Source organism: Oncorhynchus kisutch, unplaced genomic scaffold (genome assembly GCF_002021735.2).
Source record: "Oncorhynchus kisutch isolate 150728-3 unplaced genomic scaffold, Okis_V2 scaffold1170, whole genome shotgun sequence".
Lineage (NCBI taxonomy): Eukaryota > Metazoa > Chordata > Actinopteri > Salmoniformes > Salmonidae > Oncorhynchus > Oncorhynchus kisutch.
The window spans coordinates 45,584-60,896 of record NW_022263115.1 but is presented as its reverse complement, the minus strand read 5'-3'; the positions used below and the strand labels follow the sequence as shown (position 1 = coordinate 60,896).

Here is a 15,313-nt window from a genome sequence, read left to right as displayed (position 1 = left end):
TGAATTAATACATTATTTTTTGTTTATTGAGTAAATCTGAGCTCAAATCGTTTCAGGCTCTTCCATTAAAACAACTAGAGCCTATATGCATGTTGTAATCAAAATTCTAATCTTAATTTGCGCATTTCAAACTGTCCTTTTGTGAAGCGCAGCTGGGGACTAGTTCTGTATGATGAGTGGTGGGGTCAATTTAAACCTGAATCCTCCAGTTTGGGAACATTTTGGCTGTAAATGTTAAAGGTAAAATAATAAAAAGTTAACAGTATCTCACCACGCTCAACAAGAATAGCCTAGCAGCCAACACTTCATATGTTGACAAATGTATGCCTACATCACCCCAGTACACTGGAGCAAGACGGAAAAGGAAATGAACCACAACACAACATCGCTTCCCTTCTGCATTCAAGCAGCCCTTGGCAGCTGACTGACCAGGCTAAATAAATTAGAAGAGCCATAGGTAGGCTATGTTTATGTTGTCCTCGGCTTATAGCTGTGGATATGCACCCATTCTTGGTGTTTGAGAATGGGGGGTTTCAGCACCTTGTCCTCGAACCTTGTTGACCAACTTCCTTTTTTTTCTCGCCTTTCTGCAAACTGGTAGGCCTAGTACCCTCTCTGTATAAGCAAGCCAAAGTTTTCAATGAATTGGCTAATGCATCGTGTGTTGCGCTTACTTAAGTGACAGCCCATCACATTACCCCGGAAAGGGTGCTTATCTGGCACTAATGGAGGCAGTGACATGGTGCATTTTGTAACCAAGATGGAAGTGAGAATTTGCCACATACGACTGGGGAAAAAATACACTTAAATGGCGCCGGGCAAGGCAGACGTTTTACCCCAACGTGTTTTTTAAAAATATATATTTTATTTGCTTTTAACTTATTTTTTAAAACTTATTTTGTACATAATGTTGCGCTACCGTCTCTTATGACCGAAAATACCTTCTGGCCATCAGGACTGCGATTACTCAACACTGACTAGCAGAATCCTTTTTTTCCTTTAACGAGTCTGACGATATACTGCTTTCTTGGGAACAGACCCAGATTCCCGTGATTTGTATGAAGAAGAGGCAGAGAAAAAGGGGCCAGAGGGCGGGCTGCCTTCTGAGAATTCATAGGCGATCGAATAAACCCCCACTTCCTTCCATTCTGCTAGCAAATGTGCAATATTTGGACAATAAAATGGATGACCTAAGCAGAAGATTAAACTACCAACGGGACATTCAAAACTGTAAAATCTTATGCTTCACAGAGTCGTGGCTGAACGACGACACTATCAACATACAGCTGGCTGGTTAAAAGCTGTAGGATAACAGCGGCGTCTGGTAAGACCAGGGGCGACAGACTATTTTTGTAAATAACAGCTGGTGCACGATATCTAAGGAAGTCTCAAGCTATTGCTCGCCTGAGGTAGAGTATCTCATAATAAGCTATAGACCATACTATCTACCTAGATACTTTTCATCTGTATTTTTCGGAGCTGACATACCACCACAGTCAGAGGCTTTGAATGAGCTGTATTCTGCCATAAGCAAACAAGAGAACGCTCACCCAGACGTGGCGCTCCTAGTAGTCGGGGACTTTAATGCAGGGAAATTTAAATACGTTTTACCAAATTTCTATATTAAATGTGCAACCAGAGGGAAAACAACTCGGGACCACCTTTACTACAGACACAGAGACACAGACAAAGCTCGCTCTCCATTTGGCAAATCTGACCATTATTCTATCATCCTGATTGCTGCTTACAAGCAAAAAATTAAAGCCGGAAGCACCAGTGACTAGATCAATAAAAAAGTGCTCAGATGAAGCAGATGCTAAGCTACAGGACTGTATTGCTAGCACAGACTGGAATATGTTCTGAGATTCCTCCGATGGCATTGAGTACCACATCAGTCATTGGCTTCATCAATAAGTGCATCGACGACGTTGTCCCGACAGTGACCGTACGTACATACCAGAAGCCATGGATTACAGGGAACATCCGCACTGAGCTAAAGGCTAAAGCTGCCGCTTTCAAGGAGGAACTTATAAGAAATCCTGCTATGCCCTCCGACAAACCATCAAACAGGCAAAGTGTCAATATAGGACTAAGATCGACTCGTACTTCACCGGCTCTGACGCTCGTCGGATGTGGCAGAGCTTGCAAAACATTAGACTACAAAGGGAGGCACGTCTGAGCGCTGCCCGGTGATACGAGCCTACCAGACGATAAATGTGAGTAAGACCTTTCAACAGGTCAACGTTCACAAGGCCGCAGGGCCAGACGGATTACCAGGATGTGTACTGCACGCATGCGCTGATCAACTGGCAAGTGTCTTCACTGTCATTTTCAACCTCTTCCTGTCCGAGTCTGTAATACCAACATGTTTTAAGCAGACCACCATAGTGCCTGTGCCCAAGAACGCTAAGGTAACCTGCCTAAATGACTACCGACCCATAGCACTCACATCTGTAGCCATGAAGTGCTTTGAAAGGCTGGTCATGGCTCACGTCAACACCATCATCCCAGAAACCCTAAGCCCCCTCCAATTTCCATACCGCCCCTACAGAACCACAATCTCAATCTCTATTGCACTCAACATTGCCATTTCCCACCTAGACAAAAGGAACACCTATGTGAGAATGCTATTCATTGACTGCAGCTCAGCGTTCAACACCATAGTGCCCTCAAAGCTCATCACTAAACTAAGGACTCTGGGACTAAACACCACCCTCTGCAACTCGATCCTGGACTTCCTGATGGGCCGCCCCCAGGTGGTAAGGGTAGGAAACAAGGATCAGCATGGCGGATGTGTTAACACAGGGGCCCCTCACTGGTGCGTGCTCAGTCCCCTCCTGTACTCCCTGTTCAATCATGACTGCACGACTCCAACACCATCATTAAGTTTGCCCGATGACACAACAGTGGTAGGCCTGATCAACGATGAGACGGCCTATAGGGAGGAGGTCAGAGACCTGGCCGTGTTGTGCCAGGACAACAACCTCTCCCTCAACCTGATCAAGACAAAGGAGATGATTGTGGACAACAGGAAAAACAGGACCGAGCACACCCCCATTCTCAACGACGGTGCTGCAGTTGAGCAGGTTGAGAGATTCAAGTTCCTTGGTGTCCACGTCACCAACAAACTAACATGGTCCAAGCACACCAAGACAGTCGTGAAGAGGGCACGACAAAACCTATTTCCCCTCAGGAGACTGAAAAGATCTTGCATGGGTCCTCAGATCCTCAAAAGGTTCTACAGCTGCACCGTCAAGAGCACCCTAGTCACTGGTTGCAATCACTGCCTGGTATGGCAACTGCTCGGCCTCCGACCACAACGCACTACAGAGGGTAGTGCAAACGGCCCAGTACATCACTGAGGCCAAGCTCTCTGCCATCCAGAACCTATATACCAGGCAGTGTCAGAGAAAGTTCCTAAAAATGGTCAAAGACTCCAGCCACCCTAGTCATAGAACAGTCTATCTGCTAAAGCACGGAAAGTGGTACCGGAGCGCCAAGTCTAGGTCCAAGAGGCTTCTTTATAGCTTCTACGCCCAAGCCATAAGACTCCTCCACACCTAATCAAATGGCTATTTGATTTGCGAGTCTTATTTGCGTTGCCCCCTCTCCCCCCTTTTACACCGCTGCTACACTCTGTCATCTATGCATGGTCATTTTAATAACTCTACCTTCATGTACATATTACCTCAACTAACCGTTGTCCCCGCACATTGACTCTGTACCGGTACCCCCCCTGTATATTGTCTCACTATTGTTGTTTTACTGCTGCTCTTTAATTACTTGTTACTTTTATTTCTTATTCTTCTTTTAAACTGCATTGTTGTTTAGGGACTCGTAAGTACGCATTTGTTCGGTGCATGTGACTAATAAAATTAGATTTGAATGGCCCTCCAACTGGTAATTACTAGTGTGAAACTCGTCTTTAATCCGGAGCACCCACTTGCATACATTTTTGTCATTTAGCAGGAGCTCTTATCCAGAGCAACTTACACTAGTTGACTCCATACATTTTTCTCCCACATTGTGACCTCTGATGTCACCCAGTAAGGAAAAGTCCTCTAACAGCATTTTTGGCAGTTAAGTAGATTGCTTTTTATTTTTTATAGTTTGGTTACAATCATAATAGCTGTACTTTTAGTTTATGGTTGATGCAGCTTGTTGGCCATTAGCCAACCAGCTTTCTCAACCAGTTCAAATGACATGAATGCATTCAGCTGGTATTTACAACATCACAACTGATACATTCCCCACCTCCCACATGGTTACAAACTCAGCATCACAGTGGAAACTTGAGAGGCCCAACATAACAATCCTGTCACGAGACAATGCCAAGAACATTGTGAATGGCATTTCATTTTCCTGCTGTACTGAAACCGATCCAAACCGTGACCCCCCAAAATCACAATACGTACCGAACCATGGGTTTGGTGAACCGTTACAGCCCTTATTGGAAATTGTTAAAAGTTGTCCTTGTGCATAGAGTTGTATGGTTTGTTTAACTTTAAAAAGTGTGCCAAAAAATGAAATTGATTGTAAAATAACATCCGAGTCTGTGTCACTATTACCGTGGCATTACCCAGACCCAGACTTGTCAGCCCTCCAGACATTATTCCCAGAAGAATGCTCTGCTTCCTGGGCCCTCGCCCTCCCATGGATTGTCTGACTGTTTTGTGCCACCATGGAGCCAAAAAATTGTTTTTTTTGTGTGAGATATTTAAAACCGTTGAATAGAGTCGCCTGTCTTGATTATCAAAGCCATCTGTTTCCTTCTACATTGTGTTATAAAAAATTGTTTAAAATTTAACCTTCATTTAGCTAGGCAAGTCAGTTAAGAACAAATTCTTATTTACAATGACTGCCTACCTCGGCCAAGCCTGGACGACGTTGGGCCAATTGTGTATGGAACTCTCAATTACAGCCGGATGTGATTCAGCCTGGATTCGAACCAGGGACTACAGTGATTTACTACTAGGACAGACAACCCAGCTCATAAAGTTATGCAAGTATCTCAAAACACAGTTTTCAGCATGCAGAAAACAAATGTTAGGGAGCAGGGATCTTAATCCCGGAGGAGATGTTCTCTGCTGCTCTTACCAAGAAGCTTGATCTTGCAAGCTAACATGTTAGCCACTTAGCTAACATTAGCAAGTTAGCAACGCCCAGCTGGAGAGAATTTATTTGGCACAATTTATTTGGCACATATTAGCTATATAACTTAATAGTTATATATTGCACTAGTCAGTTTGGTCACACCTACTCATTCCAGGGTTTTTCTTTATTTATACTATTTTCTACATTGTAGAATAATAGTGAAGACAAGCTACACTGTGTTAACAACCCTCCAGGCAAGCTTCAATGCCATACAACTCTCCTTCCGTGGCCTCCAATTGCTCTTAAATACAAGTAAAACTAAATGCATGCTCTTCAACCGATCGCTACCTGCACCTACCCGCCTGTCCAACATCACTACTCTGGACGGCTCTGACTTAGAATACGTGGACAACTACAAATACTTAGGTGTCTGGTTAGACTGTAAACTCTCCTTCCAGACCCATATCAAACATCTCCAATCCAAAGTTAAATCTAGAATTGGCTTCCTATTTCGCAACAAAGCATCCTTCACTCATGCTGCCAAACATACCCTTGTAAAACTGACCATCCTACCAATCCTCGACTTTGGCGACGTCATTTACAAAATAGCCTCCAATACCCTACTTAACAAATTGGATGCAGTCTATCACAGTGCAATCCGTTTTGTCACCAAAGCCCCATATACTACCCACCATTGCGACCTGTACGCTCTCGTTGGCTGGCCCTCGCTTCATACTCGTCGCCAAACCCACTGGCTCCATGTCATCTACAAGACCCTGCTAGGTAAAGTCCCCCCTTATCTCAGCTCGCTGGTCACCATAGCATCTCCCACCTGTCGCACACGCTCCAGCAGGTAGATCTCTCTAGTCACCCCCAAAACCAATTCTTTCTTTGGCCGCCTCTCCTTCCAGTTCTCTGCTGCCAATGACTGGAACGAACTACAAAAATCTCTGAAACTGGAAACACTTATCTCCCTCACTAGCTTTAAGCACCAACTGTCAGAGCAGCTCAGATTACTGCACCTGTACATAGCCCACCTATAATTTAGCCCAAACAACTACCTCTTTCCCAACTGTATTTAATATATTTATTTATTTTGCTCCTTTGCACCCCATTATTTTTATTTCTACTTTGCACATTCCATTCCAGTGTTTTACTTGCTATATTGTATTTACTTTGCCACCATGGCCTTTTTTGCTTTTACCTCCCTTCTCACCACATTTGCTCACATTGTATATAGACTTGTTTATACTGTATTATTGACTGTATGTTTGTTTTACTCCATGTGTAACTCTGTCGTTGTATCTGTCGAACTGCTTTGCTTTATCTTGGCCAGGTCGCAATTGTAAATGAGAACTTGTTCTCAACTTGCCTACCTGGTTAAATAAATGGAAAAACATGTGGAATCATGTAGTAACCAAAAAAAGTGTTAAACTAAATATTAGAGATTCTTCAAAGTAGCAACCCGTTGCCGTGATGACCGCTCTCCATATGTGTTATTTCATACTTGTGATGTCTTCTATTATTCTACAATGTAGAATAGTAAAAATAATGAAACATCCTTGAATGAGTAGTTGTCCAAACTTGACTGGCGGGATGTGTTTAGGCTGCTTGACAGACCCACTTTTTTATTTGACTGGCTCGCTGGTGTTTCTTAGTTTACAGTGCCTTCAGAAAGTATTCAGACCCCTTTTTCAACATTATGTTACGTTACAGCCTAATTCTAAAATTGATTAAATTGTTTTTTTCCCTCATCAATCTACACACAATACCCCATAATGACAAAGCAAAAACAAGTATTTAGATGTTTTAGTTTATTTTTTATAATTTATAATTTATCAACCACATTTACATAAGTATTCATACCCTTTACTCAGTACTTTGGAGCACCTTTGGCAGTGATTACAGCCTCGTCTTCTTGGGTATGACACTACAAGTTGGCACACCTGTATTTTGGGAGTTTCTCCCATTCTTCTGGATGGGGGAGTGTTCCTGCACAGCTATTTTCAGGTCTCTCCAGAGATATTCAGGCTCTGGCTGGGCCACTCAAGGACATTCAGAGACCTGTTCCGAAGCCACTCCTGCGTTGTCTTGGCTGTGTGCTTAGGGTCATTGTCCTGTTGAAAGGTGAACTTTCGCCCCAGTCCGAGGTCCTGAGCGCTGTGGAGCAGATTTTCATCAAGGATCTCTCTGTACTTTGCTCCGTTCATCTTTCTCAAATCATCAAATGTTATTGATCACCTACATATGGTTAGCAGATGTTAATGCGAGTGTAGCGAAATGCTTGTGCTTCACGTTCTGACAATGCAGTAATCTCTAACAAGTAATCTAACAATTTCCCAACTACCTAATACACTCATCTAAAGGGGTGAATGAGAATATGTACATATAAGTTTATGGATGAGCGATGGCCGAGCGGCATGGGCAAGGTGCAGTAGTTGGTAAAAAATACGGTATATACATGTGATATGAGTAATGTAAATTTTTTTATTTAAAGTGGCATTGTTTAAAGTGCTTAGTGGTCCATTAGTGTCCAGTGATTGGGTCTCAATGTAGGCAGCAGACTCTGAGTTCATGATTGCTGTTTAGCAGTCTGATGACTTTGCTATAGAATCTCGATCCTGACTAGTTTCTGTCTCTGCTGCTGAACAACATCCCCACAGCATGATGCTGCCACCATCTTTCACCGTAGGGATGGTACCAGGTTTCCTCCAGATGTGACACTTGGCATTCAGGCCACAGAGTTCAATCTTGGTTTCATCAGACCAGAGAATCTTGTTTCTCATGGTGAGTCTTTTAGGTGCCTTTTGGCAAACTCAAAGCGAGCCGTCGTGCCTTTCTGAGGAGTGGCTTCCGTCTGGCCACTCTACCATAAAGTCCTGATTGGTGGAGTGCTGCAGAGATGGTTGTCCTTCTGGAATCCCATCTCGACAGAGGAATTCTAGAGCTCTGCCAGAGTGACCATCGAGTTCTTGGTCACCTCCCTGACCAAAGCCCTTCTCCCCTGATTGCTCAGTTTGGCTGCGCGACCAGCTCTAGGAAGAATCTTGGCGGTTCCAAACGTCTTCAATTTAAGAAAGGCCACTGTCTTCTTGGGGATCTTCAATGCTGCAGAAATATTTTGTTACCCTTCCCGAGATCTGTGCCTTGACACAATCCTGTCTCGAAGCTCTTCCGACAATTCCTTCGACCTCATGGCTTGGTTTTTGCTTTGACATGCACTGCCAACTGTGGGACCTTTTTTATATAGACGTGTGCTTTCCAAATCATGTCCAATCCACTGAAGTTGTAGGAATATCTCAAGGATGAAAACCGGATGCACCTGAGCTCAATTTCGAGTCTCATAGCAAAGGGCCTAATGCTTATGTAAAATAAGGTATTTCCTTTATTTCTAAAAACCTGTTTTCGCTTTGTCATAATGGGGTATTATGTGTAAATTGCTGAGAAAAAAACGGAATTTAATCCATTTTAGAGGAAGGCTCTAACGTAACAAAATGCGGGTTAAGTCAAGGTGTCTGAATACTTTCCGAATGAGCTGTACATAAGTGCACACATTTTTGATTCTGGCTAGTGGTCTAGCAAACTAGCATAAAACACCCTAAATATTCCTCCACGTTGGATTTGATGGGTACAAAACCGTTAACAATATCCCATGTACAAATGCTTCAAGTGCAACAATCTATCTTCCTGACGAATGTCTTACATTTTGGGTGCAGAAACCTATATTTAGTATAACCTAATGTTCCAAATCCCATGTAGCCTAGCTTTTTAACATCTAGTGACTCCCCATCCCGGGTCCGGGAGCGTAATCGACTGACACAAATTAGCATAATGCAGCGGACATAAATATTCCTATTCATGAAAGTCACAAGTGAAATATATTGACACAGCTTAGCCTTTTGTTAATCACCCTGTCATAACCTAATGTTCCAAATCCCACGTAGCCTAGCTTTTTAACTGTAAAATAATTATGGATTGATTTTATTAGCACCCCAAATGTGGCACGTGGACTGATTTACATCTGACCTCCAGACCGGCTGCCCCCCGTGCCCCACATGCTGTTTTTAATTTGTGTGGGTGCCCCCCACCCTTTTTAAAGCAGCTCTCAGGACACACCCACAGCTAAAAATAAATATATATTTGGACCACACTCCTGAAAGCAGATGCAAATTGTGAACACGTGTACTTACACACACACACACACACACACACATTCAAAGACTATTTGGACACCCACCCAGACTGTCTGCTCAGACCTGTAGGACTATTTGGACACCCACCCAGACTGTCTGCTCAGACCTGTAGGACTATTTGGGCACCCACCCAGACTGTCTGCTCAGACCTGACTATTTGCGTTCACTGCCACCTCGATTCCCCACTCCAACCACCCATTCACCATCCAGTGATTAGAGCAGGACTTGGGTGCTCTTTAGTTGGAGGGGGTTCCGCCACTCTGCGGAGTCTGCCAGCCATGGACTTCTGGGGAGATATTGTCAATTTGAAGACTACCACAGCAGCCAAAGCTCCATGTGTGGTATGTGTGTTCTGGTCTGTATTGGGAATAGGCATGTGCTTTTTTTTCATAGCAGTGTGGTTTTCAATACTGTTTAGTTTGAGAGTCTACTGTACCAGTGATGGAATAGGTAGTTTGCTTGTTATTTGGGTTCCTATCTCCAAAACTTAAGCCCACTGAATTACTCTGAAACCATCGCCTTTTAGCTATTTCAGTAGAAGCAGCACTTGCTAAATGGGTTGTTCTCTAGAAGTTCCTTCCATATTGTTTAGCTAGCAGGCCCAGCAACCGTACTAGCTAAATCAATAACTTTCCACTTCATGAACATATTGCTTTATGTTCTAATGCAGCACATTCAAGCTATAAAAACCATGAATGTAAAAGTGCCGTGGGGCAGAAGTTCAGAGTGGTCGTCTAGGTAGTGTGGTAGGCTCCTACTGACTGGATTGTTAGTGCTTTCCAGAGTAGTAGCACTGACTGGACCACATGGCTTATTTCATCATCAGGAGGTAGCCTATCTATTTAACCCTTTGTGTCTAATTATATTTACAAGGCACACCTTGTGCCCTGAAATAGTGCACCTAGAATAGCCATGAAAATGACAGGTCAGTTAGTGGCATCTATCATGTGACAGGAGGCTGATCTGCCTAGAAAGTTAGCAAAACGTTGCCAACTGCCACTTAGTTTAATATCTGTCTGTTGAGTTGGTCTCTAATAAATAGACCTAGAGTTTACTTCAATGCGTTCAATAAGTAGTAGACTAAACCTAATAAACCCAACAGGTTGGACTTCTCTTGGGTTCATAGCTGTTACAGAACAATTGTCCCTTGTTAGGAGGAGAATGCAGAGTGATGTAGAGACCAAGAGGGAATGCAAGCTGGAGAGCTGGATAACACAACTTGTAAAGTATAAGTAACTCAAATCTAAACACTGTGTCTGTGTTGTGTGGCTAAGACAGCCTGTTTTTGGACTCTGGGCGTGCTGGCTTGTGCCCAACACAAATATTTACCTCTGCGCTTACCCCCGCAGGTGGTGTCCAGCCGCCTAGGCTTTATTCAGCAGGGACATCCCTCTGAGTCATTCCCCTTGGCTATAGCGTTCAAAGGCCTTTCTCCTGTTTAGGCTGATACCGTAGGATACACACTCTCTTATAATTAATCTAACCTAGTAGGCGTAAGAGAAACACCTGAAACTATATCCCCCTACATACTGGTCTTGTCAGGAGGTTCTCTTCTGCACTGTTCAACCAATCCAGTAAATATGGAGGAGTTAAGATGGAGTGTCACCTTGTTAATGTCCAAAAGCTGAAGTCTCGTCACAGGCTCTTTTTCCAGTTCCCCTGAAAAGCAGTGGTAATGGCATCTCCCATATCAACTGAACCATGACAGTTTGGAGTTGTTCTTGTACATGGTGTAGTTGTATGGAAAATGCAGGGTCTTTCCCATGACAGGCTCTTAAACAGTCAGAATATAGCTATGATTTATTTGTTGGGTCCAGTCTTGAAGCAGATGAAGCTCTACTATTATACTATTGCCTGTGTGGTCTTAGTGAGATGGCTAGATTAAATAGTCCTATTGAATTTGACTGCTGTGTTAAAAGGTGTAACCTAATAGGAAGTGGAAGACCAAGAACAGGAAGTTAACCTCACACAGCTCCAACTGTCACCCAATGTGACCTGTATTACTCTCTTCCATTGTGTATCTCTGGTGCTGTGCTGCGTCGTCAATAGGAGTGACTACGTAGGCCCACTTTTTAAAGTACCTCATTATTTCCTTCCTACCCACTAGTGTCTAGGTTGTTGTACAATTCTTTCAATGCTTAAAGATGCACTATGATGAAATCACTCTGCCATTTCCTGGTTGCTAAAATTCTAATAGTTTGCCTAATTTCAGTTTGTGATAAAACAAGCAAGTATAGTGTACCATCTAAACTGCTGTGAAATATATATTTTCCATAACCAGAAGTATAGTTTGCAGCTGGTTTGCAGCTGGTGTGCAAAACCGAAAGCAAAAGACTCAAAAATGACACTGAAGAACGGGAAGCATGGAGCACGTAGACCATATCTACCGCTTCTTAGACTAGACTTTTAGTGAGTGACAGATCTATAACTCATATTTCTATGTGAATTTTGTCAGGTCTCTCAAACAGTTACATATTGCAGCTTTTAAAACAACTTGCTCTTTGGGAACTATGAAGAGTTAGGCTATTGACTGAATACATGTCCTTTCTCTCTGCATCTCTACCATATGTACATTCTGTTCTCTTTGTTTTGTTTCAATCTGCCCAATGAATTTGTATTTCTCCTTGTTGTCTCCAGGGGAACGATGACGAGGCGGTGGTGGACCTGGGGAAGACTAGCTCCACCATTCACACCAACTTTGAGAAAGAGGAGCTAGAGAGTAAGTCTGATTTTAGTGTTTATATATACACACAAAGTATCACATGGGCCCGGATCCTATTCATGTTGACAGTATACATGGAGCAGTATCAAGGAGGCCCATGTGTAATGGCATTGTATGGCCATAGGACAGAGGGGATTCTACAAATGCATACTCTCACTCTCACTCCCACACACACACACGTGTTTTTACTCATGCGCTGTAATATCGTGAGAAATTCAGTCACGTTTGTCTGGCTTGGTCTGGTGATTGAGGTATGCATTGCTTCCACCCACATTCCACTGAGCTCTGACTGCAGGGGAAAAGCCCTGGCACAATTTCCAGACTTTATAGGATCCACAATGGCATTCTTAACAATTTATCTTCCACACACACACACACACAAGCTGTAGCTGCATCCCCTCCCAAGAAACTGTGTTTGGGGAGACCAGGCTTTGTGAGGTGAACTTGAACACTAATAACTTGTAACCCCTGGTTAATGAGCTAGAGAACCGTGTAACCCTGGTTAATGAGCTAGAGAACCGTGTAACTTGGAACCCTGGTAACTTTGAACCCTGGTTAATGAGGTAGAGCACAGTGTAACCCTGGTTAATGAGCTAGAGCACAGTGTAACCCTGGTTAATGAGCTAGAGCACAGTGTAACCCTGGTTAATGAGCTAGAGCACAGTGTAACCCTGGTTAATGAGCTAGAGCACAGTGTAACCCTGGTTAATGAGCTAGAGCACAGTGTAACCCTGGTTAATGAGCTAGAGCACAGTGTAACCCTGGTTAATGAGCTAGAGCACAGTGGAACCCTGGTTAATGAGGTAGAGCACAGTGGAACCCTGGTTAATGAGGTAGAGAAGAGTGTGAGAATGTAATGTGTTAGCTGCCCCCACCCTGGTTCTAGCTCTAACAGCATTACTGAGGATTAGCCTGCAGCTCTAGCCTCCACTAATTTAATAGAGCCTTCTCTTTCACTCCCCCCCTTCATTCTTTCTCACACTCATTCACTCATTCTCTCTAGAACACTACCACTCATTCACATAATCACACGGTTGGGACAGGCAGACCCAACCTCCATGTTCCCCTTCCGCTTCTCTGTCCCTCCTCTCTCCTAACCTCCATACTTCTCTAAAGTAATATTTACTTGTGTTGTGTTATACATCATGATCAGTGTTCCCTCTAAGCTGTGTGTGGGTGCTCCAATCCCCAGGACTGCCTTGCAGAAGAAATACCAGCCTGCGCAGAGACTCACGAGATTGAACTTCACTCTGCTAGTTTCCCTGTTAGTTTACACCAACGTTTACCTCTACTGTAGGAATTGTGACCAAATCGACATTTTTAAATGCAACATAATGAAATAAACCTAACTATGCAAGACCGTCTGAGATTGTTCAAAGATCATAGCGAACAGCTGCATGTAGCCACATGTGCACATTTGTTCATGTTCTTTGCTAATTAGTGCATTATTAGCCCAGTTATAGCAATTTCTGGTCAGCAATGGGTAGTGATAAGTGATTGCTTCCTACAAGAGCACAAAACATATACACTTCTAGCCAACTTTGAAAAGCTTGTCAGGTAAAGAGCTTTTTTTATATCTTAAAGGGCCAGTGATTTATTTTGAGAAGGGCTTGAATAAGCAACGTAGTCAATAGGGAGATGGTAGCATACACTTTTTGTCTGACTCTCTGTGATAATGGTATGCAAATAGTGATTTTTGATTTGTAAAGTGGTTTCCTCATCAAAAAGCACAATAAAACACGTCTGAAGGACAAGTTGCTAAACAGGTTATTTTCCAGCGCTGCACAAGTCTCATGGAATGTAGGCTGACATGGAACACCACACAGTGGCTGCTACTGTAGGCTGACATGGAACACCACACAGTGGCTGCTACTGTAGGCTGACATGGAACACCACACAGTGGCTGCTACTGTAGGCTGACATAGAACACCACACAGTGGCTGCTACTGTAGGCTGACAGAACACCACACTGTGGCTGCTACTGTAGGCTGACAGAACACCACACTGTGGCTGCTACTGTAGCCTGACATGGAACACCACACAGTGGCTGCTACTGTAGGCTGACATGGAACACCACACAGTGGCTGCTACTGTAGGCTGACATGGAACACCACACAGTGGCTGCTACTGTAGGCTGACATGGAACACCACACAGTGGCTGCTACTGTAGGCTGACATAGAACACCACACAGTGGCTGCTACTGTAGGCTGACATGGAACACCACACAGTGGCTGCTACTGTAGGCTGACATGGAACACCACACAGTGGCTGCTACTGTAGGCTGACATAGAACACCACACAGTGGCTGCTACTGTAGGCTGACATGGTACACCACACAGTGGCTGCTACTGTAGGCTGTATTGTAGAACACCACACAGTGGCTGCTACTGTAGGCTGACATGGAACACCACACAGTGGCTGCTACTGTAGGCTGACATAGAACACCACACAGTGGCTGCTACTGTAGGCTGTATTGTAGAACACCACACAGTGGCTGCTACTGTAGGCTGACATAGAACACCACACAGTGGCTGCTACTGTAGGCTGTATTGTAGAACACCACACAGTGGCTGCTACTGTAGGCTGTATTGTAGAACACCACACAGTGGCTGCTACTGTAGGCTGTATTGTAGAACACCACACAGTGGCTGCTACTGTAGGCTGTATTGTAGAACACCACACAGTGGCTGCTACTGTAGGCTGACATGGAACACCACAGTGGCTGCTACTGTAGGCTGTATTGTAGAACACCACACAGTGGCTGCTACTGTAGGCTGTATTGTAGAACACCACACAGTGGCTGCTACTGTAGGCTGACATAGAACACCACACAGTGGCTGCTACTGTAGGCTGACATGGAACACCACACAGTGGCTGCTACTGTAGGCTGACATGGAACACCACACAGTGGCTGCTACTGTAGGCTGACATGGAACACCACACAGTGGCTGCTACTGTAGGCTGTATTGTAGAACACCACACAGTGGCTGCTACTGTAGGCTGTATTGTAGAACACCACACACTGGCTGCTACTGTAGGCTGTATTGTAGAACACCACACTGGCTGCTACTGTAGGCTGTATTGTAGAACACCACACAGTGGCTGCTACTGTAGGCTGACATAGAACACCACACAGTGGCTGCTACTGTAGGCTGACATAGAACACCACACAGTGGCTGCTACTGTAGGCTGACATAGAACACCACACAGTGGCTGCTACTGTAGGCTGACATAGAACACCACACAGTGGCTGCTACTGTAGGCTGACATAGAACACCACACAGTGGCTGCTACTGTAGGCTG

At 44.1% G+C, this 15,313-nt stretch overlaps 1 protein-coding gene across 4 annotated transcripts in view; it reads left to right on the top strand.

Annotated features, from left to right (window-relative positions):
• Positions 1–15,313, top strand: part of LOC109877009 (sodium bicarbonate cotransporter 3) — a 74,359-nt gene that overhangs the window by 14,571 nt on the left and 44,475 nt on the right. For 3 of the 4 annotated variants that reach the window (XM_031817847.1, XM_031817850.1, XM_031817848.1), the window contains exon 2: positions 11,925–12,006. In XM_031817847.1, the coding sequence (XP_031673707.1) occupies positions 11,925–12,006 (82 nt within the window). Of the gene's footprint in view, positions 1–9,325; positions 9,629–11,924; positions 12,007–15,313 lie in introns of those variants that run through there. The other variant, XM_031817849.1, reaches the window with a different exon arrangement.